This window comes from Microcebus murinus, chromosome 8 (genome assembly GCF_040939455.1).
Source record: "Microcebus murinus isolate Inina chromosome 8, M.murinus_Inina_mat1.0, whole genome shotgun sequence".
NCBI classification, from domain to species: Eukaryota; Metazoa; Chordata; class Mammalia; order Primates; family Cheirogaleidae; genus Microcebus; species Microcebus murinus.
This window is the reverse complement of record NC_134111.1, coordinates 100334663-100360676: the sequence shown is the minus strand read 5'-3', so window position 1 is coordinate 100360676 and position 26014 is coordinate 100334663. Positions and strand designations below refer to the sequence as shown.

The 26014-nt window shown below is 43.9% G+C and overlaps 1 protein-coding gene across 2 annotated transcripts in view; it reads right to left on the bottom strand.

Moving 5' to 3' along the window:
• Window positions 1-26014, bottom strand: part of DIS3L2 (DIS3 like 3'-5' exoribonuclease 2) — a 328686-nt gene that overhangs the window by 57662 nt on the left and 245010 nt on the right. For both annotated transcript variants that reach the window (XM_012791622.3, XM_012791623.2), the window contains exon 13: window positions 16563-16796. In XM_012791622.3, coding sequence (XP_012647076.2) covers window positions 16563-16796 — 234 coding nt within the window. The remainder of the gene's footprint in view (window positions 1-16562; window positions 16797-26014) is intronic.

Here is a 26014-nt window from a genome sequence, read left to right as displayed (position 1 = left end):
TTCCGGTGGCTCCTGGAGGGACCATGCCTGGCAAGGCTTCCAGGACTCACTCCAGCCCAAATCTGCCCAGGTGTGTCTCTCTGTTGCTGGAAGTGTTTTCAAAAGAAACTTCAGTGCTTGAGAAATATGTGTTTAAAAAAGAATGGAGAAACTAAATGCAAATATAAAATTACAAAACTTCCAGAAGAAAACATAGGAGAAAATCTTTGTGACCTTGGGTTCATCAACAATTTCTTAGATATGACACCAAAAGTACAATTCATAAAAGAAAAATGTGATAAATCGGACTTCATCAAAATGAAAAACTTAGAGGAGGATGAAAAGACAATCCAGAAAGAATGAAGAGATAAGAATATAAAAAGACAAGCCAAAGACTAGGAGAAAATATTTACAAATCACATACTTGGTAAAGGATTTGTATCTAAAATATAAAAAGAACTCTCAAAACTCAGTACTAAGAAACCAAACAACCCAATTAAAAAATGGGCATGAGACATGAACAGATACTTCACCAAAGAAGATATGCAGACAGCAAATATGCACATGAATAGATGCTCAACATCATTAGTCATTAGGGAAATTAAAGTTGAAATCACAATGAAATACCACTACATACCTACTAGCATGGCTAAAAAAACATAACAAACAAACAACTGACAATACCAAGTGCTGGCAAGCATGTAAGAAGAAGTAGAAATCTCATACACTGCTAGTGAGAGTGCAAAGTGGTAAAGCCACTATGGAAAACTGTTTGGCAGTTTTTTTATGAAGTTAAATACATACTTACCATATAAACCCAGCAATCCTACTCCTAGGTATTTACCCAAGTGAAATGAAAACTTGGTCATACAAAAGCCTGTAGGCAAATGTAGCATTATTTATATTGTCAAATACTGGAAACAACCTAAATATCCTTCAACTGGTAAATGGACAAACTGTGGTACATCTAAACAACAGAATACTCCTCTGAAACAAAAAGGAATGACTACTGACACACACAACATGGATAAACCTCAAATGCATTTTCATAATAAGTGAAAGAAGCTACACTTAAAATGCTACCAACTGAATGACTCCATTTATAGGACATTCTGGAAAAGCCAAAACTCCAGAGACAGAAAACAGGTTATTGGTTTCCAAGGGCTGAGGGTAGGGAAGGGGGGCTGACTACAGAGAGGCACACAGGAATTTTCTTGGGTGATGTAACTGTTCTGTACCTTCATTGTGGTTACATGACTATTTGTGTAGCCTGCAGAAGAGTACACTAAGAAGGGTGAATTTTATTGTACATAATTTACCTTAGTAGGGAAAAAAGTGAATCTGGCTAAATGTGGGTGGCGGGTCTAATGCTTAAGGTGTTATGAGATTTTAGTGATAGTATATAAAATCTGCCCTTTCATAGAAATGGCAAAGAAAAGACTGAAGAGTTGATTGAGACCACAAGCAGGAAAACAAATGCAAGTCAAAACAGCAATAAAACAGTTTCTAACCTATCATATTAAAAACAATTAAATAAAATCCACAAACTCTGAATTTGGTGAGAAGCATGACAATGCACTATTGTTCCTTTATGAGAAAAGCCTGAAAGACTATACTTTCTAGAAAATACAGTCACGTGTCACATAACAAGGTTCTGGTCAATGATGGACCTCATATCTGATGGTGGTCCCATAAGATTATAGTACCATGTTTTTACTGAACTTTTTCTATGTTCAGACACACAAATACTTAGCATTGTGTTATAACTGCCTACAGTGTTCAGTATAGTAACACGCTGTACAGGCTTGTAGCCTAGGAGCAAGAGGCTTATCACATAGCCTCGGTGTGTATAGGCTAGACCACCCAGGTTTGTGTAAGTACACTCGATAATGTTCACCATGATGAAACTGCCTGCGGATGCATGTCTCAGAATGTATCCCTGTCATTAAGTGACACATAACTGTAATCTAAAAGTCAAAAGCTCTAAAAATGTACACTCTTTAGGATATATAGACAAATATTATTATTAATACTAGGTGACCAATGGCTATTTTTTTGTTTACTTATTAATTTCTAAACCTTTATAAGACAAACATACATTATGTTTATAATAAAATAGTAAGAGATAATAAAAAACGTAGCCCAGAAAAAAAGTTAATTTTCTTCAATCCAGTAATTTTAAGAATGCATTCCTAAGGAAATAATTCAAGATGATTTTTAAATTTTATGCATAAGAATATTAATTACAGTATTATTTATCACAGCAGAAGCTGGAAACATTGTAACTGTAATAACATTAGGAGTGCACAGTGCAGTATTTCCCAGCTTATATCTGCCTGACTTGGAGTGTGATGTGCAAGACTGCGTCGCCTTCCCTTCTCTGCTCACACATCTTACTTGCATTCATGAAGCCAGTACCACCAGGCCTCCACCTGACCCCTTCCTACCGGACTCCCTCCTCCACATACCCAGCCGAACCAGACTGCTCTGCTTCCCCGTGGAGCACGGGCAGGGACGCTGCTTCTGGCCCACATCTTCATTTCAAATCCTTACCCTCCCTCCAGACCAATTCAAAACACCACAAAGGAGGTGAACTCTCCAGGCCATGGCTGCTGATGCCACAGCCCTGTACTGGCATCTTCACCATGTTCTTCTCTGTGTTAGAGGTAGCTCTTCCGTGGAGACAGAAACGAGCCTTTCTCAGCATCTGGCCATACAGCTAATACCTGCTGGGTGTTTGCTATGTGTCAGGTACTGTTCTTGAGCATTTTATGGGTACACCTCATTCCTAATAATATCCCCATAACATAGGTACTATTATGATCTCCATTTTACTGGTGAGGAAACTGAGGCACAGAAGAGTTAAAGTTAGGCCGCTGAGCAAAAGAGTCAGGATCAGAGAACTCCGGCAGTCTGACCCAGGGTCCGTGCCCTCGATTACCACACTCTCCTGCCCTGCAGGAGATTCTCCGGCAATATCCATTCGCTGGAAGCCGGCAGCAACCAGGGGAGTTGAGAGTCTGCACCTGGCGCAGTCTGGAGTAGAAACGCTACCAATGAGGAAGAGGTCAGGAATTCAGGCTGGGAAGCCAGGAGGGTCCAGGAAAGGGAGAAGCTCAGAGTTCTGCTCCCGTCTAGGTGAGCTCAGCGTGTGCTCTGGCAGGACTTCTAGGGAGGCCTGGCTGGAGGGAAGCTTGAAGGAAGCGCTAAGTCCCAGTACTTAGCTGGGGTGGAGGGCAGAACAAGGAAGGGAGAGCTCCTTGTTTATTACAGATGGAAAATGGCTGTACAAAATCAGCTTCGAACTGCCTGATGGCCAGGCCAGCACTCTCAGAGCTCAGTCACAGAGCCCTGTTCAAATATGCCTGGAGCCCATCAGACTCTGTTACTCAGCACATCGTCTTATTTCGGAGACCACTGGCTAATGCTGACAAGCAGAAAAGAAACCTGCCGGGATTCCCTCCCTGGCTGGTGCCCTCACCTCTTCCCACTCTGGAAGATTTCCTTTACCCTGGGAGGTCACAATTCAAGGGGAAATTAAATAATTTCTAATATGTATTCAGTATTTCTAGTATTATAGTCTAACAGCAAATTGCTAAGTTCCATTTTGTACAAAAGAAAAATTTTAAACAGAGAGTCCATGTTTCTGATCAACTTTGAAAGTGGTCCCTTCAGGCCGGGCGCGGTGGCTCATGCCAGTAATCCTAGCACTCTGGGAGGCCAAGGCGGGCGGATTGCTTGAGGTCAGGAGTTCGAAACCAGCCTGAGCAAGAATGAGACTCTGTCTCTACTATAAATAGAAAGAAATTAGTTGGCCAACTAATATATATAGAAAAAATTAGCCAGGCATGGTGGCGCATGCCTGTAGTCCTAGCTACTCAGGAGGCTGAGGCAGGAGGATCGCTTGAGCCCAGGAGTTTGAGGTTGCCGTGAGCTAGGCTGATGCCACGGCACTCACTCTAGCCTGGGCAACAAAATGAGACTCTGTCTCACAAAAAAAAAGAAAAAAAAAAAGTGGTCCCTTCAAACCATAACTGCTATTCTTAGGCAGACTCTAAAGCAGCCACTTCCACACATGGCCCAGGCGTCCTTGTTTCATTTGTTTCTATTTCCTCCAAGAGACAGTAAGCTACTCTGAGGGCTGGGACCACGTTCTAATCTAATCTTTTTTGTCCTCAATACCTAGCAGAACACTTTGTACCTCGTAGATATACTCAAAAAATATGTGGGCAATTAAAAAGATAACTAAAAATGAATATTTTAAAGTTACAAAATAATTTTAAAGTTATAAAATAATTTTAAAGTTCTTAACTTCTCTTTGGTTTAAAAATGCCTGCCACATGTCACTTAAAATGGGCACAGTGTCCTTCAGCACCCATGAACCTCAGGGTGACATCCTGTGAACAGCTTTGAGCTAGCCTAGCAACACACTCAGTGATGTACTGTGTGCCGCTTCTGTGCCCAGCGCCAAGCTAGATTTATGGGTGAGAAAGAAGCAACAGCAAAGTATCTGCCTTCTACACAGTTATAATCAAGACTGCAGGCAGGGAGGGAGAGGAAAGGGAATAAAGAAAACTACGAAATGAAAAGAACGCAAACCTATGATGTTCTGCATCAGGCACCCAGGGAAGGAGGGACGGGAAGGAGGCTGGAGATATCTGGAGGAGGAGGAAGTCTATTTGGAGCAGCTTCTGGAGGGAGGGGGGTATATGGGACTGCGGGGAGCAAGTGGAGGCCCGGGCTCTGCAAAGGTAGGGCAGGGGGAAGGTGAGGGGTTAGTGGGAAGTGGGGTACACCCAAAGCAGACTACGTGACATAGGGCCTCCAAAGGCAGGAGGTGCTGGGATCTGATGTAGGAATCTAGAGTTATCACAGACTTGTCTGAGATGAAACAAAATGAGAAAAAGACAAGAGAACTGAATAGGTTTTCCACAAAACTCAACCAAGTCAACGTAAAAGACTGCTCTGTGTTGTGAAGTTAAATCTTTCCTTTGTTTTGGTGCCACAATGTTTTCATTTATAAAATGATGGAGATAGTATACAGTAATTGGCTTTTTAAAGAAAACGTCCTTCCTTGGCAAAATAAAAAGCCAGCGATCCTATTATATCTTATTCTCAAAAAAATTTTGGAAATCTTATTGGTCTGTGACATTCGCCCCTCAGTGACAAGGTGGAGGCAGCATTCAGGGGAATGCAGTCTGGCAGCAGTTTAGGACAGGCAGCTAAGAGAAAAGAAGGATTTTGGCCTTAGCAGCAGAGCCCCCAGCTCACTGCACAGTGAAAATCGAAATCAACTGGGCCTGCCCCAAGAAGCAGTCATGGTTGAAATCTAAGGATCAGCTGCAAGGGTTCCCTTTCCCCAATGCAGGTTTTACTAACGTCAAAGAATTCCACGTCTCTTATGTAGCTGTTTGGCTCACATTCCGGTGACGTGGGGTGTGACATGGGGGCAGGGCAAGGACGTGCAGTGTGTCCTGTGAACAGAAAGCAGAGAGTCCAAGTGCTTCCTAATTATGAGTATAATTATCCAAAAGACAAGGGACCAGTGGAGCCAAATTCTGTTCCATCTGTCAAGGCCACTAACCTGAAAGGATGGCATCTCTGAGAGGAACAGGGGCACTGGCCGGGGCTCTGCTCAAGCCCCAGAAGTTTCTTATATATCATCTGGTCAGCGTGAGAGCCCTTTGTCTCACTTCACTGCCCCCTGGAAATGCCAGGGACTTCAGTTTGAGTCATCTGGGCACACTTTCAACTCTGACTGGGATGTGAGTTATCTTCCTTTCTCAGGCAGCCCAGCAACAGCTAACACAGATCCCCTGTCTTATGGGAATCATTTCCATTAACAGCAAAACCAAGCTCTGATCACAATTTTGCTAGGAAGCGTTAGATTAGACTGGAGATCCTACCATCACACACATCATTTCCGTCCCCAGCACAGGGCTGGGGAGTAGCAGCTTGATGGCAGCTCACCCCAGTGAGAATCTTCTTGAGATTTGGTGCCTCCCCATCTTTCCATGCTGGCAGGCCAGCATCTGCCTTCCCAGGGTGGTACAATGGGGTTCTCCTTGCCTTCCCCCGGAGAGCCCTTCTGCCAGGCTCCCCTGAAGGGGGCACAGCTCAGCCTGAGAGGTGAACACAAAAGTGCTCAGGACGCCTCAGAAGCACTGCCAGTGCCCTGCGGTGCTAAAGCTTCCTGGCTCCTCACACTTGTCCGGGCAGCTCCACCTTGAGAAAGTCCTCATTACACCTTGTTCTAAACCCTGGATGACCTGGCAAATAATCAAACACCCAACCCTTCTATTCACATGGGGGAAGAACTGCTCTGTTCATAATGTACATTGAATTCTCTTATATACACAACACCTCTCTTCTAAAACTACAATCCACTCTCCTGACCACAGCTACCATCATCTTTTTAAAAAGATCAATATGTAGAGTGATGTTTAAAACCTCGAAACACCTGAGTAAAAGCAAGCAGGGGCCTGGGACACAGAGGAGAATAAGATGTTGTCTTTGCTCATAAGGAACTCACAGTCGTAGAGAAGGAGACAGGGAAGCAAATGGAAAATGACAAGGCCAAGCAACAATGTGATAAAGGCAGGTGACAGGTATAAATAAAGTGTTAGGGGAACCCTAAGAAGGAGGGATGGATGGGCTGGCCCTGCCTGGGAAAAGCAGGGGATGGCAAATGCAAACCTCTCTGCAGTAGGATTTGGAGTTTCAATCTTCAAGTTCTGGAAGCTGAGAAAGGTAACCAAGAGGTTATGGGGCAGGGGTGGAGGGAGTAGGGTCGGGTTGGGGCTTTTTCCATCTGTAAGATGTAAGCCTGAATACAGGAAAGCAGAAAGCACCAGAAGACAAGTGAAAAGCTTCTGGAAATTGAGTAGGAGTCGAATTTGCTCTCTAAACTTATTTAAAAAGCAGTCTTCAGAGTCCTGCTGAGGATCTGCACTGGCTGTTCTCACCAAGAGCAGGAGCATCAGCTACTGGTCCTCACCGGCACAGCTTGCACACAAGGGTCCCATCCCGAGTGCCCAGTCTAGTCCTCTAGTGCACAGCTCCCTCTCTGTCTCTGGCCACTTTCTGTTCAGGCTAATCACTCCAATCAGAGTTTCTTTTTACATTAGCTACTTCTGGGCTATTTCAAATGCCTGAACCCACTCAAGCTGCCTTCTCTACCCAATCTGTATCAGTATTAGAATAGTGTGATCTCAGTCTAACGTGCATGCCTATTTTCTCTCTCTCTCTCTCTTTTTTTTTTTTGAGACAGAGTCTTGCTTTGTTGCCCAGGCTAGAGTGAGTGCCATGGCGTCAGCCTAGCTCATGGCAACCTCAAACTCCTGGGCTCAAGCGATCCTCCTGCCTCAGCCTCCCGAGTAGCTGGGACTACAGGCATGCACCACCATGCCCAGCCAATTTTTTCTATATATATTAGTTGGCCAATTAATTTCTTTCTATTTTTAGTAGAGACGGGGTCTTGTTCTTGCTCAGGCTGATTTCGAACTCCACACCTTGAGCAATCTGCCCGCCTTGGCCTCCAAGAGAGCTAGGAGTACAGGCGTGAGCCACCGCGCCCGGCCTATTCAGAACTCAGAGAGAGGAGTGTGATGGATAAATCCCTTAAATCTCACAGGGTGGGTACTCCATGCCTTTCCACTCTTTTTCACTTTCCTCACAGTATGGCTTGCAGCTTCACCTTCAAGCTAGCCTTCCTTCTCCAATCCCACCCCCCTGAATAACCATCAGGTTTGGGACTCTGTCAGCCCTGTCTCAAATGACTGTGTCCTTTCTTGCAAGTACACAGAGTTCTGCTGCTGCCTAAGGCTCCTTCACAGAACTATGAGCAGTATTGTGACGCAACAGAAACTCAGGGAGCATCCCTCCAGTGAGGGTCCAAAGATCATGTGTGAGTCTTTTAACAACTTCCAGAATAATGCTACTCATATTCCTTCTAATTTTTGAAAATTATGAGTAAACGACTATGTGACATGCCTAGAGGGAAAGTGAGCACATGAAGAGTTTAGGGTTATAATAACAAGCTGCTCAGTGGAGTTAATATGACACTTAATGATATATATTAGTTTTTATGCATACATTAACAAGCCACAAACAGTGATCAGCTCACATAAGTGGCTGTAATTAGTATTACTTATATACAACTAGGTCAAGTTTTCAAGCATGTCTCTTGTCCATGCCTTGGGATGCATCAATATGGACTGCTTTCCTTGATGCCATGTGAAATGAAAGTGCAATAATGAAATCAATCTTGGTTTCTTTCTCTTGCTCTCTCAAGGGAAAGATTCCAACACCCCTGTGACTGGAATTCTTGTGCTCTCATGTTCTCCCTGGAACCCAGGGATGCAGCTTGTTCCCTCCCCAGTGCTCCCTCCTCCCCATCCTCTTCCACAGAGGCCATCCTAGATAGCCTGGGTGCTGAACTGCTCGAGAGGGAACAGATTCTTGGCTGTGGATTTCATTTTATGTGTGAAATAAATAAATTTAAATGAAAACTTTGCTAATATGATTATTATACAACTGGTAAATAGGAAAAAAGGGAAAATCTAGCAAGCTAATAAATATTCTTCAAGCCTCACTGATTCTAGAACATTTAAATGGAAGCCCTGAGCTTCTAGCAGAAGCCTTCCTGTACTGTTTGTCATTATTACCCTAAAATGTAGCAATTCTTGAGGGCACAGATTATATAGAGCTATTCTGTTTTCTTTAGTCTTAATTCAGCTGGATTTCCTTATAATTATTCATGTCAGGCTAGCTCAAACAATGCCTGAGAGCTATTATACACAGGAGGTAATAGCAACAAAAAAGACTAGTGAAGTTACAAATGTTCTCCGGGATCTGAAACTGCAACAATAGTTCTCAGCACCATTTCAAACATAATGGGTTTCTTTAAGGATTCTATTGAGAAGAAAGGACTTTAGTTTTGGGCGGGGGTCACAGCCCAGTTTCAATGCTAGCAAGAGTTTAGGAAGATGCTTTCAATTCCCTCTTTCAGTCATTTTAAATCTTAGGACCCTTGTAAATATTTTTTATAATAACTAATGCAATGGGAAAAGTCTATGGTATAACACATTGAAGTCTTTGTATGGAAAAGCTCATGAAAATAAAATAAATAACACATGAAAGATGAAGGAATAATGGAAGAGCACAATCACTGGGCTATTTCTGGAGATGCCCAGGGAGGGAGGAAAGGAGAGGGGAGAGAGAGCACGAGGAAGAGCACACACACGTGTGTGCATCACACACACACCATGTAGGCAGAGGATTCCTGACACATGTTTCCATTTTCTTAGGTACCCTGATTCACATGCTACTGAAAGAGTATAAATTGGGACAACCTCTCTGGAAGGGAATGTGGCAATATGTTTCAAGTTTCTTAAACATGTCCATATCCCTGACCCTATTATCACAGTTCTCAGATTGTCCTAAGGAAATAATCAGAGATCAGGCCAAAGGCTTCTGAACACACATGGCCATGGCGCTGTTATTTATACTACTAAAAGATAAGCATCTAGATATTCAAAATTGGGGAGTGATTAAATGTTTAAGAGTATATTTATATGATGGAATGAATATACTCTTAATGTTTCAGAAGATTTTTTAATGACATGGGAAAATACTCATTATGTAATATCAAAGAGCAGAATATAAAAATTATATATAGGCTATTCTAACCCTCCCTTCCTCCTGCCATGAGGTAGTAAGGGGGAAATCCACAAGGAACTGTAATATATCAAAATATTAATGGTGGTTATTTCTGGGTGGTAGGACTATAGATGATTATGATTTCTTCTTTGGACTCTTGTATTTTCTAGATTTTCTAACATGAGAATACATTACTTTTGTAATCTGATAGGAAGCTTCCTTTCTGAAGAAGGGATCAGAGGGGCCTAAGAATGGAAGTCATCATCTTTCTTCTCAATCAGGTGATACCTGGTCAGTACATGGTTCTGTACCAGCCCACATACCAACACTGGAAACCTGAGCCCTTCCCTTCCACATCTGATCAAGATAGTTTGTCACAGGCTTGCCAACTTCCCTCCTTTCTTGGATCTACAATTTTCTCTCACTCCATGGTCCCTAGCCTCAGGTCAGGCCCTCATGATGTCTCTCTTGGATTATAAACGTCCTCTATTTTATTCACTTTCAGGAGGTTCCTTCTGAAACCCAGTTCTGATCGTGTCACTGTGCAATTAAAATCATTCCACCGCTGCCCTGGCCCGTTCCTGCATACTTCAAAGTCTGGCCTTTTTGCCTCCTTCTCTAGCTATTCTCTCTCTCCTCACTCTCCACCACATATCCTGGAACAATCTGCCATCTCTCACCCCTGCCACGCCTGCACCAGCAGTTTGCTTGCCTTTGCAGCCTGGCTAGCCCCTCGAGGGTTTTAGAAGACCCAGTGTACACACTGTCTCTGCTGCGAAATCCTCCCTCCGCCCTTGAGACTGGCTGGTCCGCTCCAACAGTCTCACTGCACTCTGGGCAGAGCTCGGCCACAGTGCTTTACATTTTCTGTGTGGTCTTCTGGCTCCCTCATTACACTACAAACTTCTTAAGAACTGTGACTGCGTCTTATTCCTTCAATTTTATATTTCTAGCACCTAGCACATATAGGACCCAATAAACACTTTCTGAAGAGATGCCAAATGAAAAGCTCTATGACTAAGAAATCAGAGAATGAGTCTACAAATGTATCCAACCACTTGATCAATAGCTTACTCATGTGTTTAAGTGACAACATAAATAAAAAGGCCGAGGAAGAGCCAGACAGGACGAATGTGCCATCCTTCTCAGCTTGCACCACACATTCTGTACAGAAGTTAACAGCAGAGTTGCAATGCTCATTTCCCAAATGCAACTGTATTGGGGAGAAGCAGCAAACTACATACTGCTATGTTTAGGGATGGGGCAGGGTGGGGGGAAATGCCACACAGCTTGCTCAGAGACACGTTGCTTTTCCAGTAGCAGCCCCCACCTTCATCTCTGCAAGCGGGTTTGGAAGGAGGCTGCGCAGCCTGCAGAGGTGGGAATGAGCCCCTGCTCCTTCCGCTGCAGGCTAATTAGAGCGACCTGACTGGAACTGCGCGAGGGAACTGGTGCTAAACTGATTCAGTCCTTGACTTCCAGCCCCCAGCTGGACCGGCTGAGCACGGTACTAACGAAAGGAATAATTTACTTAATTGCATGAAACCACCCTGAGAGCTAACTTAGCAGAACTGTTCTCCATTACCCAGCATGGCTCCCCTGTGAAGCCATGATGAGCTGCAAGAGCTCACTGGGTAACAGGGCTGAACTAGAAGGAGGGGTCAGCAAACCTGCTTTTGTATGACCCCCTGAGCTGAGAATTTACATTTGTAAATGGCTGAACAACAATCAAAGGAAGAATAACATTTTGTGATGTGAAAATTAAATGCTATTCAAATCTCAGTGTCCTTAAAGTTTTATTGGAACACAGCCATATTCGTTCATTTAAAACAACGCCGGTTGCTCTCACACCACCACAGCGGAGTTGAGTAGCAGAGACAGAGACTGTATGGCCCACAGAGCCATTGACTATCTGGCCCTTTACAAAAAAAGCCTGCCAACCCCTGATGTAAGGGCCGGGGTAGGTCAGGGTCATAGATAACAGCATTCCACAGCAGCTAGGGTCCCAGAGAATTTAAAAATAATTTCCATTAATTAGGTTATCTTTAAAATCAAGTCCACTCATAGAAACTCTGGCAGTTTGGGCTTCAAAATTGTGCCAAGTAGGATTCATATAAGATACACCTGTGAACTGAGTAAAGGTTTCTTTAGAAGAATTTGCCTAAGGAGATGGGAATAGTGGGTTTTCTCCACTACAACTTCCAACTTCCTCTGAATTGAGAAGGTCAGTGAGTCCGGAGGAGCCGCTCACATGCCTTGAGCCCCCGCCGGGACAGCCTGCCAGGGCACAGCCTGCTAGGGCCTCATGCCGGTTTCACACAGAAGCTCTCACACAGAGTGGCCTCTTTCAAAGTACTGCCACCAGAATGAAGAGAAAGAGACTGCGCCCCAAAAAGCAGTAGATGTAGTTTCCTTAACTTAATCAATATTCCTAATACATTTTCCTATTGGGTTCTTTTGGCACCTGCCACCTCCCTTGGTATCCTCTCTGAAGGCAGTGGCTAAGCCAGAGAACTTGAGCCTGAGGCCTTGTCTTCACATCATGGTCAGACAGGCTCCTCTTCCTCCCTAGATGGAAAAGGGGCCAAGAGCAGCCTTTGTGTGTGAATAAACAGAAGTGCCAGGGGACTCTGTGGCCCCCACCCAAAGCCCTCTAATCTGGCCTGAGTCACTGAGCAAGAACCAAGCAAGGAATGAGGGCTTCCCACAGTCCCCCTCTCCCAAAGCTCAATATTTGGTCATGATTATAAACCATTATGATTACTTTTACTACAAACACAAAAATGTCTGGGCCCCGGTTATGGGGGCCTCCTTTTAAGAAGTAGGAGAGACATACATTATAAATAAATAAATAAATAAAATAAAACAAACATCTATGTTAAGTCCCAGAATTAATACGGCGGCAGAAAACATGGAGATGGGAAGAAACTACCAGGAAAGGATATTATTCAAATCATCCAATCAAAATGCATTTTGGTGCCTACATTTGCTTTATGAGCAGCAAAACAGAAGAGTCATTTCATGGAGCTAGAACCTCTTTAGAACTTGGTTCGAGCTCTCAGTAAAAGAAACATTAGTAACAGGTAATTGTACCTCAAGGGTGGTACTGTTTCCTATCATAGTACTGAGAGAACTTGCTCCTATGTGACAGCCAAATAGGGTTAACAGATAAGATTGCTAGTAGGTGGCCCCTGGGGACTGGAGCCAGCCCAGGTGGCCCTGAGGGCTGAGGCTCACTATCTCAAACAACCACTAGGTAGCTGTGGCCTTAGCTGCTGCCTGTGAACACCCAGTGGTGAAGCTGCTCTGCATTTCTGAGGTTGTAGCTTCTGAATGAGTGCATCTCTGAATCAACACACAGAGACCACGCTAGAGCCACGTGCTCTGTCTCCTGCATCCTGAAGGTCATTGTGGTAAACTGACTTCTTCGAAAGGTGAAACTTTGGTTTCAACTTTGGTTTAGCAGACTTACTGAGTCCAAGGGAATAATGTATGATACGGATAGTGTCGCCTCTCACAGACTGATCTCTAACTGAGGCTAGAGTAAAAGGACATATTTTTCTTAGGACTGCCACCTAAAACACGGACATAGTGAACTGAGGCGAACAAAGCATCAGAGAATAACTTCAATCAGCAGGTTACTCAAAACGCACCAAGGAAAAGTAGATATTTGTGAGGGCAACAATAGGCGGTAGGGACAGAACAAATGAATAGGGCCATTTAGCTGATCTATAAATGCTCTCACCAGTGTCCTTTGCTGCAGGAGATTGATGTGCTCCTCCTTCAAAAGCTGGGGTCCACAGACTTGTTTTCTGGGGAACCAAGGAGTCACCTCCAAGGACACAAATCCATTATTTTCAAACCTTAATTAACTGGAACCTAATTAGGACTTTTGAGGGTGTTTTTTTTTCCTACTTAAAAGGATTCTTTTTCTCTCTTAAGTCAGTATGGTGTAAATGGAGAAAAAGTAAAAAAAGAGCTATTTGGATTTCTTGCTTATAAGCAACTCATTTAAAATTTGGGGCTTCAGCTTCCTAATTTATAAACTGAGAGGGTCAATGAGATATTTATATCCAAAGTCATTTTCAGCAATAAAACTCTGACTCTAAGACATGCCAAAAGATCATCATCTATCAATAATCTGTGCTCATTCTTGTAGCTTGTATTTGTATTAGCTTGTACTTGTATTACCCTCTTAATACAAGTTAGGATCACCTGACAGTCTTTTACAGTTTTTTAAGAGTATTTCATATAGTTCCTTCAATTAAAGGTTATAAAAACCTGATGGGCAGTAAGGTCTTTAAAATGCTATAGCAAAAGCCCTCTCAGTTAATGAGCTTTAGCAGCAGTTGGTTAGTTATTCTAGAAGTTAGGAAAAGAAGGGAACCATACAGAAGAGTTACATACATAACTAAACATTTTAACATATATGTGTACATTCATTCACTAAGTCTTTTAAATGTAAGGCTTTTTAAAAAAGAGTATTGGCCAGGCGCGGTGGCTCACTCCTATAATCCTAGCACTCTGGGAGGCCAAGGCAGGCGGATTGCTCAAGGTCAGGAGTTCAAAACCAGCCTGAGCAAGAGTGAGACCCCGTCTCTACTATAAATAGAAAGAAATTAATTGGCCAACTAATATATATATAGAAAAGATTAGCCGGGCATGGTGGCACATGCCTGTAGTCCCAGCTACCCGAGAGGCTGAGGCGGCAGGATTGCTTAAGCCCAGGAGTTTGAGGTTGCTGTGAGCTAGGCTGACACCACGGCACTCACTCTAGCCTGGGCAACAAAGCGAGACTCTGTCTCAAAAAAAAAAAAAAAAAAGAGTATTATGCTAATTGTATTTCTACATAGTCTTTTCTGAATAAACTATACTCATAATTCACTGTCTATTACTTATCATTTTTGTTTCTTTAAAAAAGAATGAGAATTTGTTTATAAGGCAATTTGAGTATAGGATGCTTCCTGGATTTTATGATTTTTCCATCTTTTATAGTTGTCTTACCTAAACAACTGAATATTTAAAGACTCACCCTTACCTATGTTAACATTTAACTTAGTTTTTATAAAAACAGCTCTCTCTTTTATGCTTGTATTTGATCAGTTTCCTTCATACTTAAACTGCATAATTACAACATGTACAACCGGCATAGCCAGATTTGGGAACACACACACAATTCCCCGGTGGCAGCAGAGGAAGCAGGGATGCTAGACAGCCAGTACAGTGTGCACAGGCCTCATCACTGTGCTTTGCAGAAGAGGGATGAGCACTGCTGGCAGAGACAACTGTGAGGCTGGACTGTAGCTGGGGGAGGGAGGTCAAGGGTAGAGAGACAGATTATGGCTCATTAGCATCTAGTTAGTAGTTAAAATCACAAGCGTAGAGGAATTCGTTCAGGGTGGGAGTGTGGACAGAGAAAGAAGGAAGGTGGGGTCGATCCCATGGAATGTCAACCTTGAAGTGGTGAGCAGAGGAAGAGGCTTCTGCAAAGGGGGCCAGCAGGACAATACTGCAGATGTACAAGGAGAAACAGAGAACCAGGGGGTGGGCTTTAAAAAACCCAGTGCAGGACAGAAGTCTAGGAAGCAAGAACTGTAAAGTAACCCTGGACTTGACAATCAGGTGGCTACTGGTAAGTAAGAATCAGAGTATGTTTACACCCCCACAAGTGATTTCCTTGAAGGAAGGAAAGGAGATATTCTGTAATCTCTGATGCCTGTAGTCCCTCTTTTGCTGCCTCTGCTGTCTTCTTCCTCGTGCACTGTGCCTCCAGTGTCCCCATCAGCATTCTCACACGGACAGGCCAGCTTGGGCTGCCTGAACGCAGGCCCAGGAGGAGGAGTGGGAGAGGTCTAGAAGCTACCCTGACTCTGCCAAGCACAGGCAAGACAGATCATCCACTGTCCCAAGAGCAGCTAATTGATTCCTAGGCCCAGGGTAGCACCTGTATGCAATGCCCACACCAAGAAGCATTTGTGCAAGTTTGTTGCAAAATGTACCATGACATCAGCACTTCAAAAAGAAGGCTTTAAAACAAGGCCTTTCAGATCTCTCTCAGCTGAAAGGCTGGGGGAAGGAAGTCTCCATGAGGTGAGCTGTGCCAAAAGTCTGATGGAAAGCTCCACCAGCCAATCCCAGCAGCAGCCCTGCTGCCCGCCTCATTTTTCAGAAACGGAGACTCCCTCAGCACACAACAAGCAGGGAAGGAGAGTTTGCGTAAGGAACATAAATGAAAGAGAAAAAAATTCCATGATATGAAACATAGCCTCCACTCTGTAATGTACTGACAAGCAATGAAATAAGAATTTCTGGATCCTAACAGCTACCAACCATCAAACATGGAACTTCAACTAGGTTTAAGTGACAGCTGACTGAGTCCCAGAGGCCCGCCAGCATGGCTGTGATATTTGAGATTCAATCAATACCATTCTAGGCCAATATATTCTTCAACAGCCAACATTCTACAGTCGCCTCAGTTCTCTGCTTCTTTCGATAGTAATCTGGAATTTATAAACAAATAACTTTTGGAAGATGAGGGATATGAAGAAATACATTTTTTAAGCCTCAGGATCAGATACCGGCCAGCCAGCTCCTAAATTTCGGTATCCCCTGGTTCTGCCTCCATTAAAATGGATTTGGGGGAGAATCTCGAGGTGAGGACCACATACCGGACATAGCCTTACCAGGGAAGACCAGCTGGGGGTCTTGGTCACAGACTCCACCCTTTTTCCTGGGCTCACATCAATAAGCCTTGTGTGCCTGTGGAGCTTGGGCCGTGGTGGGAGTTGATTCCTACTGGCCTCAGAGAACACGGTTTTAGTGGAGTGACTGGGGCAAAGAGAGGAAGGAAGAACCCAAGGTTTCCATGCCGCCTCTCACCTACACTGGGATCACGGGTTTCACTGAAAAAAATACATACTGACCTGGTCCAAACGAAGTGCACCGTCTACAAAGCGCTGCTGACGTAACTGCTTTGCGATTCCGTGGAGATTCAAGATAGCCTGGTGCACCTCCTCACTGCTGTGCTCTGGTGAAATGGGGGGCAGCTCCTTCCCAGGGATCTTCTCAGTTGGGCTTTCAATCATGCTCTGTGCATGCTCATAGCTCAGTTTGATGCAGGAGCGGATGACGGTCCGGCCAAACCATTCACTAAGGATCTGCAAAGATTGTGAGGAAATTGTGAGGATAATTTTTTTTTCAGATTTTTCTTCATTCAACCATTCATTCATACACATTCAACAAAAATTAACTTAGCCAGTGTTGACTTTGACTTTGTACTCAGAATGGTGTGAGGTTCTGGCTAGGCACACAGATGAATCAGACATGGAAGCTGCTGTCCTCAGGGACCTTAGTCTCCACCAGGCATGGAATTAATTCAACAGGAAGCAGAGGTCTACGGATGGTCCCCAGGCACACGGTGACACAGGGAGGGCCAACAGGAGACATACAGTGAAGGGCCTGCTGAAGGCCTTTTCATTAGTTTGGGTAAGTGGTCATCAGTGTCAACACTGGGGAAGAAGGGATAATTGCCAAAGAGGTGACAGACGGGGACTCTGTGGGCTTGGCTCAGATGTGGGGTAAGGGAGAAGGAGCAGGCAGGGCCACTGATGGGAACAGGGAACACAGGTGGAGAAGACAAACCAATTCCAACTTGTTCTATTTGGGGTACATGTATAGAGACAAAAGTCTAGAACAGGGTTTCTCAACCTCAGCACCATCGGGCTGAATGATTCCTTGCTGCGGGGCCTGCACTGTGTATCATAAACTTTTCAGCAGTGTCCCTGGCCTCTACCCACTAGAAGCCAGTAGCACCTCTCCTTCAGCCTCCAAATAGACAACCCAAAGCATCTCTAGACATTGTCAAATGTCCCCTGGGGAAATTAGGCCCAGGCTGAGAACCACTGGGCTGAAAGGAGGCACACTCAAATTAGTGGTGGTGCCAGCTGAATGGTTGGATCACTGTTGAATTGTATTTTATTCTATTACTTTTTTGCATTTTCTATAATAAGCATTTCTTACTTTTAAAACAAAAATAAAACAAACATTAAAATATTTTGAGGACTCCTGAGTCCAAGGTGCAGGGAGAGATGTAGACAAAGCTATCTGGAAGGCACTCGGGGTGTGGGCCGGGGCTGGGGCCGTGACTGGTGGAGGGGTGGAGAGCTGGCATTATACGCCCAGGGGCCCAGGAAGGGCAGAGCGAGCGAGAGAGTCGAGGCTGCAGGGTATAACATCTCCTCCATCTCAGGGAGCAAAAACAGAGAAGCCAGAGAATAAAAACAGAAGGAAAATAAGAGAGCTCAGAGAGACATTAGAAAAACCAGAGGTGTCCAATGTTAGGAAAAGCAGGAGAAAAGAACTTTAAGAAAGGGGTCAAAGGCAGTAAGAGACACTCAGACAGCACTCACTATGAGACAGGCACTGTTTACACACTCTCCACGTAGTAACTGCCTAATTCTCACAATAACTCTATGAGGTAGGAATCTTCCCATCCTCGTTCTCCAGACGAGGAACCTAGCACAGACAGATTAAGTGATTTGCTGAGGTTACGCTGCTGGAGATGGGCAAGATGCCGAGAGGCCAGGCAGTCCAGCCCCAGAGTCTGTGCTTTTAACCACGAGGGCACAACCGAACCCACTTGGGTGTCAAGGAGGATGAAAACAAAGAAAAAGTCTTTGCATTTAGCATCTGCTTGCTGGTGGTGTTTAGGAAGGCTGTTTTAGGGGGTAAACGCTGTGCAGGGAGCAGAGGCAAGCTGCACGGACGGAAGGCATGTGTGGCAAACGGGTGACAGAGACGCTGCAGGGAGGGCGCCTCTCACTCTTAGGACAGCCAGAGCTTCTGCCTCCCACCAGCCTCGCGCACATGCCCCAAGTGCCACTCAAAGGGCACGTGTGTCACGATGTAAAAAGCCCTGGGAAGCTCTGGGTTAAGGACAGGTGGAGGCTAGCAGTGGAGGCCACGGAGTCGGTGTGGATGGTGCCCTAGAAGGATGGCTGGGAAGGAAAGCTGTGGAGTGAGCAGGACAGAGGACCGTGTGGTGTTTGTAGGGCGACAGGAAGAAGCAGAAGCACCGGAGGAAGATGGATAATACTCCAGAACGAGGGGATCCCAGGCCAAGGGGAGGCCATCCACCCAGGAGGGAGGAGTAGTCTGGAGGGGATGCAGGAAAGAAAGGGAAGGGCACCTTGGCGGGAAAAAGAGGGGCGCTCAGAGCACTCAGATCAGACAGCCCCAATCTATATAGCCAAGTATGAGCCAGAGGACAAAGGAAGTTGGGAGGGGCTCAAGGACCCAAGGAAAGTGGCAAAGCTCTGGGTAAGCGCCCCGGGAAGTGTGATTCCTAAGCAAGAACAGGGAGGGAGCATCTGTCAGTAGAACTTTTGGCATGGGCTCGCAAGCATTCCTCTTGCCTTGCTCTCCACCAGCCAAACCATTCTGTTCACAACCTCTGAGCCAATGCTTCCCAAAAAAGGCCAACTGAAAGATCTATAGGTGCTCGCCATAGAGCAAGGACGGCGCTCAGCCCAGGAGCTGTCCACACCACAAAGCCTCCGTGGCTCCAGCACAGCTTCTACCCTAGAGGCTGGAGAGGCCTCTCTGGTATCCTCACTCTCTCTTAGAGGAAGAATGAATACTCTTAAAAAAAATGGCAGCCATGAGGTACAGGAGAGAATGGTGGCAACTACTCATTTTTTTTTTTATTCAGTGCAAAGTCTTACAAAGAGTCTTGAATCTGTAACATAAGACTTCGATTTTTCTTTTAAAAAAATCCTGAAACTATATTTTCCAGATTATTCCAAGAACTACTGCTATCCAAAAATATAAGGGATTCAAATAATGCTCTCACGAGTCTTCCACTGTGGTAAGCGGGTCTGGAAAGTGGCTCTCAGGAGGCGTGTGTGCCTCAGGCAAGGCAACCGTGGAGCCAGGCCCAGGTGCCACCCAACACTCGCAGTGGGGAGTGCCAGGTGCAGGGGTCTAGAAGAGCCCCTTCCAGGCCCAGCCCAGGCCTGTCCTCCTAGCACATCCACATTTCCTGAGTAGGGCTGTTCTAGCCTCTTCCTCCTCTAGAATGACAGGGCCATGACCACTTCATTCTTGTGGTCTCGAAGCTTCCCCCTAGAGATTTAGCTTGTTTCCTTTTCTCCACTTCATTCCAAATCCAGTCACTCCTCCTATGTGTCCAGATCACACTGCATAGTCTGCCTTCGGCATGCTCAGGGAACGTCGGTTTCCACTCTGTTCCATTCCCTCTTCCACACACTTCACAAGTGGTCTGGCGGGTTCCCACCAGCACCCAAGTCACAGGATATGCAGCCTCCTGGGATCTGTGACCTTTTTCCCTGGCCGATGCTCCAGCACAGGGTAACCCTGGCACCCTGACCGGGCATCTGTTTGGATGTAAACTAGTGGGTCAAAAACTGCTTTAAGAATATAATGAGGCCAAGTGCAGTGGCTCACGCCTGTAATCCTAGCATTCTGGGAGGCTGAGGCAGGCGGATCATTTGAGCTCAGGAGTTTGAGACCAGCCTGAGCAAGAGCAAGACCCTGTCTCTACCAGAAGTAGAAAAGATTAGCTGGACATGGTGGCGTGCGCCTGTAGTCCCAGCTACTTGGGAGGCTGAGGCAGGAGGATCGCTTGAGCCCAGGAGTTTGAGGTTGCTGTGAGCTAGGCTGACGCCATGGCACTCTAGCCCAGGCAACAGAGTAAGACTCTGTCTCAAGAAAAAAAAAAAAAAATGCTCCAGGCTCTCCTCCCTGAAATATTTATGCACAAAATTTAGCAGCAAGTTCTACAAGGTTCCTAGATAACCTTCTACCCCCCAAGTCCATGTTGGCTGGCTCTATATACATCTCTGTTGCTCCCTCTCAACCCTGTGATTGCTGAGCCCTGACCAGGACCACCTATAACCCTGAGGCATTCTTAAAATGGATCACCTGTAACTTGCCTCAAATCAGAAGCTTACCACTCCTTACCAAACCTGCTTACAGCCCACGCTGGCAGCATGCTATCAATTAGTTTAAGCCACTTTTTTTTTTTCCCCCAAATGGACACCTCTGCTCCTTTGTTTCCTTACAGTCAAAACAGATATTCCTTCTGAACAGCACACATGAACACCACAAAATATGAGACTACAGTGCTGATGATAAGTTTCCTGTAAGCTCTTTCACCTCACATTCGCCCTCTCCCCTTAACACCTGCATCCCAGAAAATCTGTCTCAATCTTCTTTTTAAACACACAAAGAGCTGAGGTGGAAGCTTGAAGTGCCATCAGGAACTTCCTGCTCGGGGACAGAGGCATCTGGCAGCAGAACCTACCCTGCCTAACACAATCCAGTGCTTCCGGGAGTCACATCTGACAGATGTACTAAAAAAATTCTTAGGCCAGGGAAACCATCTTCTGGGAAAGGCCAGCAGAAAAGAAAGGATGCCTGCTGCTTCCTGACAGAGAAAGGTAGCAGGAAAGCGAAGATCCAAATGGAGGGGTCCCAGGAGCAGCCAGCCTCACAGTATGGAAGGCGGGCCTCTCTGGATGGAACACCTCATTAATTTCCAAATTGGAAACTGTATTCACATCAACACCCAGTCCATAACCAAGGCCAGTGGCAGAAGACAAAAGGATAGAGTTTTTCGTGGAAAAAGTAAAAAGTCCACAAGGAGATTCATAAATAAAATCCTTCAGAAAGAAGATCAAGTCCTTCCTCTTTCCTTTACTTAATCAAAGGATTGGGGTCACTCCCTTCTGTAGGCAGGTGTGTTTCCTGCACACCCTCTAGAATATCACTGTTTGGAATGTCAGATTAAATGTAGCACCAATATCTACTAAAGGCACATTACTAGAAAAATATCTGGCTAAAAAGGAGCACCTAATATCTACTAAGGCATCATACTTCAAGACCTACTTACTGTACTAAGTAAGATTGAAAATAGTATAATGCTGTTAGTATCGTATTCTTATAACTACTATCTTCTAAAATCTCCTTAACAAACCTGGGGGAATGCATTGTTCAGCCCATTTTACAGTTGAAAAAACAGGCCAGGGATTTGTCAAAAGTCATACGAACTCCTTAAGTGGTAGCCAAGACCAGATCCAGGTCTAAAGACTTAGACTCAAAATCTAGTGTTATTTTTATTGTATTTCAGCTGAAGGTCATAAAATAGACAAAGACAGATGATGAAGTAAAAGAAACCAAGTATGTCTCAAATACATGTCAACTTTCTATATTTAACTAAATATTTTATATTTAGTTGGGTGAGTTGCCCCCTGTGACAATATATATTCACAAATGTCTAGATTAGAGAATAATGCTCATATAACCAAAATGTAAGAACTATGCTAAAAATGGACTCTTCAGAGTTTACTGACAAAAATCTAGTCATTGGCTTACAGAATGTATAGATGTCCAAGATTTTCTTGTGGGTGTTTAAAAAAACTTGGTGGGTATAAAAAAAAGTTGGAACAGCCTTTCCATAGCTGACCATTCCTGCTCCGGAAAGTAAGACATTCCAACAGACTAAGGAAAATTACAAAGCTTTCTCTACTAAAACTCCAGGTGAGACTGGCAGCCACACAGTAGTAGTAGTGACACAATGCTGTTGAACCTGTTCTAGCTCCTTCTAAATCTAAGCCCTTATGCCAAGAGAAGCCACCACTGCACGCAGCCATTACTGCAGCCCGAGGTTTCAGCCACACAGGCTTCTGACACCCTCCTCTCCATTCACTGAGTTATTGATGCAGGGCTGCTCCTTGCTCTGCGGGCCTTCTCTGGTTCCCAGACCCTCCCATCTGGTTCCAAACTTTGTCCTCCGCCCCTTGCTTCAGGCTTTCCTTGCCAGCGTCTTGAACAAGCACCATCCCTCGGACATGAGTCTGGAATCTGACCTCTCATTTCATGCATCTTGACTGTGGGTAAGAGATACTCACCCCAGGACCAACCAGCCAGGTCTACCTCTCATATGGTCCCTTGGTCTGGGGAGGGTGTTTGGATAACCACAGTTCAAGGAGTGTGGTTAGTGGGCCTTACTCCACGGCTGTGTTCCTAGTCCAAACCCGCATACTTCCTACCTGGCGTGGTCTGTGCTGAGGCCCAGTGCCCCTCCTGGACCATGCGCCTACTTCACACCTGCTCTCCAGCCCCTCATGCCAGAGGCCTGGGTTCCAGATACTGCCTCCAACAGAAACCCAAAGGGTCAACCGAGTTGCAGAGTCTGCCACTTTCTAGTGCTTCTTTTATGACCCTCATATTTTAGAAGCACATTAGATCAGGCAGCTTTTTATTTCTTAGGTCTGACCCTGGCAGGCATAATTCAGACTCAAAGTTCTTTTCTGTTGACTCAAGTTAGTTTTCTTCTATGGGCTTTTTTTTTCGATTTAGCTAAACTTTCACAAAAATAAGCATTTATAAAAATATAAAAGTTACACATGTTTTCAAAAAAACATTAGAAAATACAAAAAAGTAGAAGAAATTACTCATGGTCTTACTACCCAAACACAACCATTACTGGCATTCTGTTTTATTTCCTTCTGGTCTTTTTCCATTCATTTTTTCTCCATGCATGCTCCCAGCCCCCACTAAAATAGGATTGCTGGAACACTGTATTCACAATTCCTTCTTTGTAAGTCAGATAGCGTTTGACTCTTAAATCTTACAAGGAAAGTTTTTACCAGATATTTAGGAACCATAAAAACCAAATGTAATGCGTGTAACTTATTTTGATTGAATTCAGACAAATCAAATGAAGAAATCAGAGAAATGTATTATGGACTGGGTTTTGGATGACAGCAAAGCATTAGTATTCATTGTTAGGTGTGCTAATGGCATACGGTTATATAACAAAATGCCCCAAATTTTTAGAGTTGCATATTGAAATAGGTATGAGTGAAATGACATGTCTGGTTTGTTTTAAAATACTTTAGCAATCAAAAAAATCTTGATAGTACCTGAACCTGGGAGATGATGTTTTTATATGGGACACCATTTTTACGTAAAGGAACAACTGACAAAAAACTATAGTTATTTAGACTTGGATATCTGGCACTTCAAGAAAACAACCTGTCATTGTTTATTGCCAATGGTAAAGTTCAAACTTTCACAAAAATCAGAATTTTGGAAGCCATGTATCTGATGTATGAGTTTAGTGGTTTCCTAATACCTAAAGACTTCTTTGATGTGATAATATAGTGACATTGACAAATGTGGTTTTTTTTTTTTGTTTTTTTTTTGAGACAGACACTCTGGTGCCCGGGCTAGAGTGCGGTGGTGTCAGCCTAGCTCACAGCAACCTTAAACTCCTGGGCCCAAGCAATCCTCCTGCCTTAGCCTCCCAAGTAGCTGGGACTACAGGCATGCACCACTATGCCTGGCTTATTTTTTCTCTATATATTTTTAGTTGTCTGGTTAATTTCCTTCTATTTTTACTAGAGATGGGGTCTTGCTCTTGCTCAGGCTGGTCTTGAACTCCAGAGCTCAAACGATCCAACTGCCTTGGCCTCCCAGAGTGCTAGGATTACAGGCATTGAGTCACTGCACCCTGCTGATTTTTTGATATTATATAATGAAAGGTGTCCAAATTTAGAAGACCAGCATAATAAGCCAATATTTCTAAATATTATTTCCTAACATTAACAAATCATACATGGGTAAAAGAGGCATTCAAAGTTGAAGACAGACCAATGGATTTTTATGTAACATAGTAAAAAAAAAAAAAAATCAACTGATATAGTACTAGTCTGCTAGGGCTACCATAACAAAATATCGCAGACTGGGTGGCTTAAACAACAGAAATTTATTTCTCATGGTTCTGGAGGCTAGAAATTCAAGATTAAGGTGCCAGCCAATTTGGTTCCCCATGAGGGCTCTCTCCTTGGCTTGCAGATGGCCACCTTCTTGCTGTGTCCTCACATGGTAGCAGGGAATGCAAGAGAGTACAAGCACTCTTTTTTAAAGGACACTAATCTTATTGGATCAGGACCCCCACCCTTATGACCTCATGTAACCTTTACTATAGGCCCTTCTCATAGGCCCTATCGTCAAATACAGTCACAATGGGAGGGTTAGGGCTTCAACATATGAATTTTGGGAGGACACACATTCAGTCCACAGAAGGTATGGTTTCAGATTCTAGACTGCAATTAACTTTTCAGAAATAATTTGTTAAATTTTGATATAGCACAAAGATGACTATCCACAACTATCTGGAAAAGTTTCAAAGTGCTCCTTTCTTTTCCAACTAATGTTGGACTTTCTTCATATACTTCAACCAAAACAACTTATTCTAACAGACTGAATGCAGAAACATATATGAAGATCCAGTTTAATGTCTTCTTTAAGACAGACATGAAGGAGAGTTTAATAGTTGCTACAGGAACAGGGGGGCCTATAAAGTCAGACATATTTACTATCTGGTTCTTTACAGGAAAAGCTGGCCAACCCCTGATCTAGGTGATTCCTTCACTTCTTTCCTACACTGGATATTGTTTCCTGGGTCCCGTGTCTTCCTCTTTCTTAATTCGCTTCTCCTTTATTTTGGTGAAACACATCCTCTGTTAGCTTCCTGAGAAACGGAGGTATATTTTTTTGATTCCTTGCATGTCTGAAAATGTCCTTTCCCACCCTCAAATTTTATTGACAGCTTAGTGGGGTACAGAATTTTAGCATGGAAATCATAGTCTTTCAGAAATTAGAAAGCTTTGTTTTACTGTCATCTCAATTCTAGAGTTGTGGTACAAAAGTCTGCAGTTATTCTGATTTCTGATCTATTGTATGTGACTTTTTTCCCCTTCCTTAGAAACCTACAGGATCTTTTCTTTGCCCCCAGTGTTCCAAAATTTTATGACGACGTGTCTTGGAGATGATGTGTCTCCACCACTGTGCTAAGCAGGGAGCTCTTTCAATCTCAAAAGTCATACCCTCCAGTAATGGGGCATTTCCTAGAATTATTTTGTTGATCATTTCTTCCCCTTTGTTTTCTTTGTTCTTTAGTTCTGGAATTTTCATTGAACAGATGTTGGTTATCTGGACTGGTCCTCCAATTTTTTTTATCTTTTCTCTTTCTGGGAAAACTCCTCAACTTTACCTTCCAATGAGAATCTTAAATCTTCTTAATTTCTGCTACTCTGCTTTTAATTCCCAAAAGCTCTTTTTTTTTCTTCCAAATGTTTCTTTTTTAAAGTATCTAGATCTTGTGATATAGACACTTTCTCTTTAAAAAAATCTCTAAAGATATAAATGATAATCTCTTTTCCCTGGTTAGTGCGTTTTGTTCTAGTTCCTTTTTTCCTGTTTACCTTGTCTTCCTATTTCATATTAGAGGCTTTCCTTTTGGTTGTCTCTTCACACGTGAAAGTGAAATCCCAAAAAGCTCTGACTG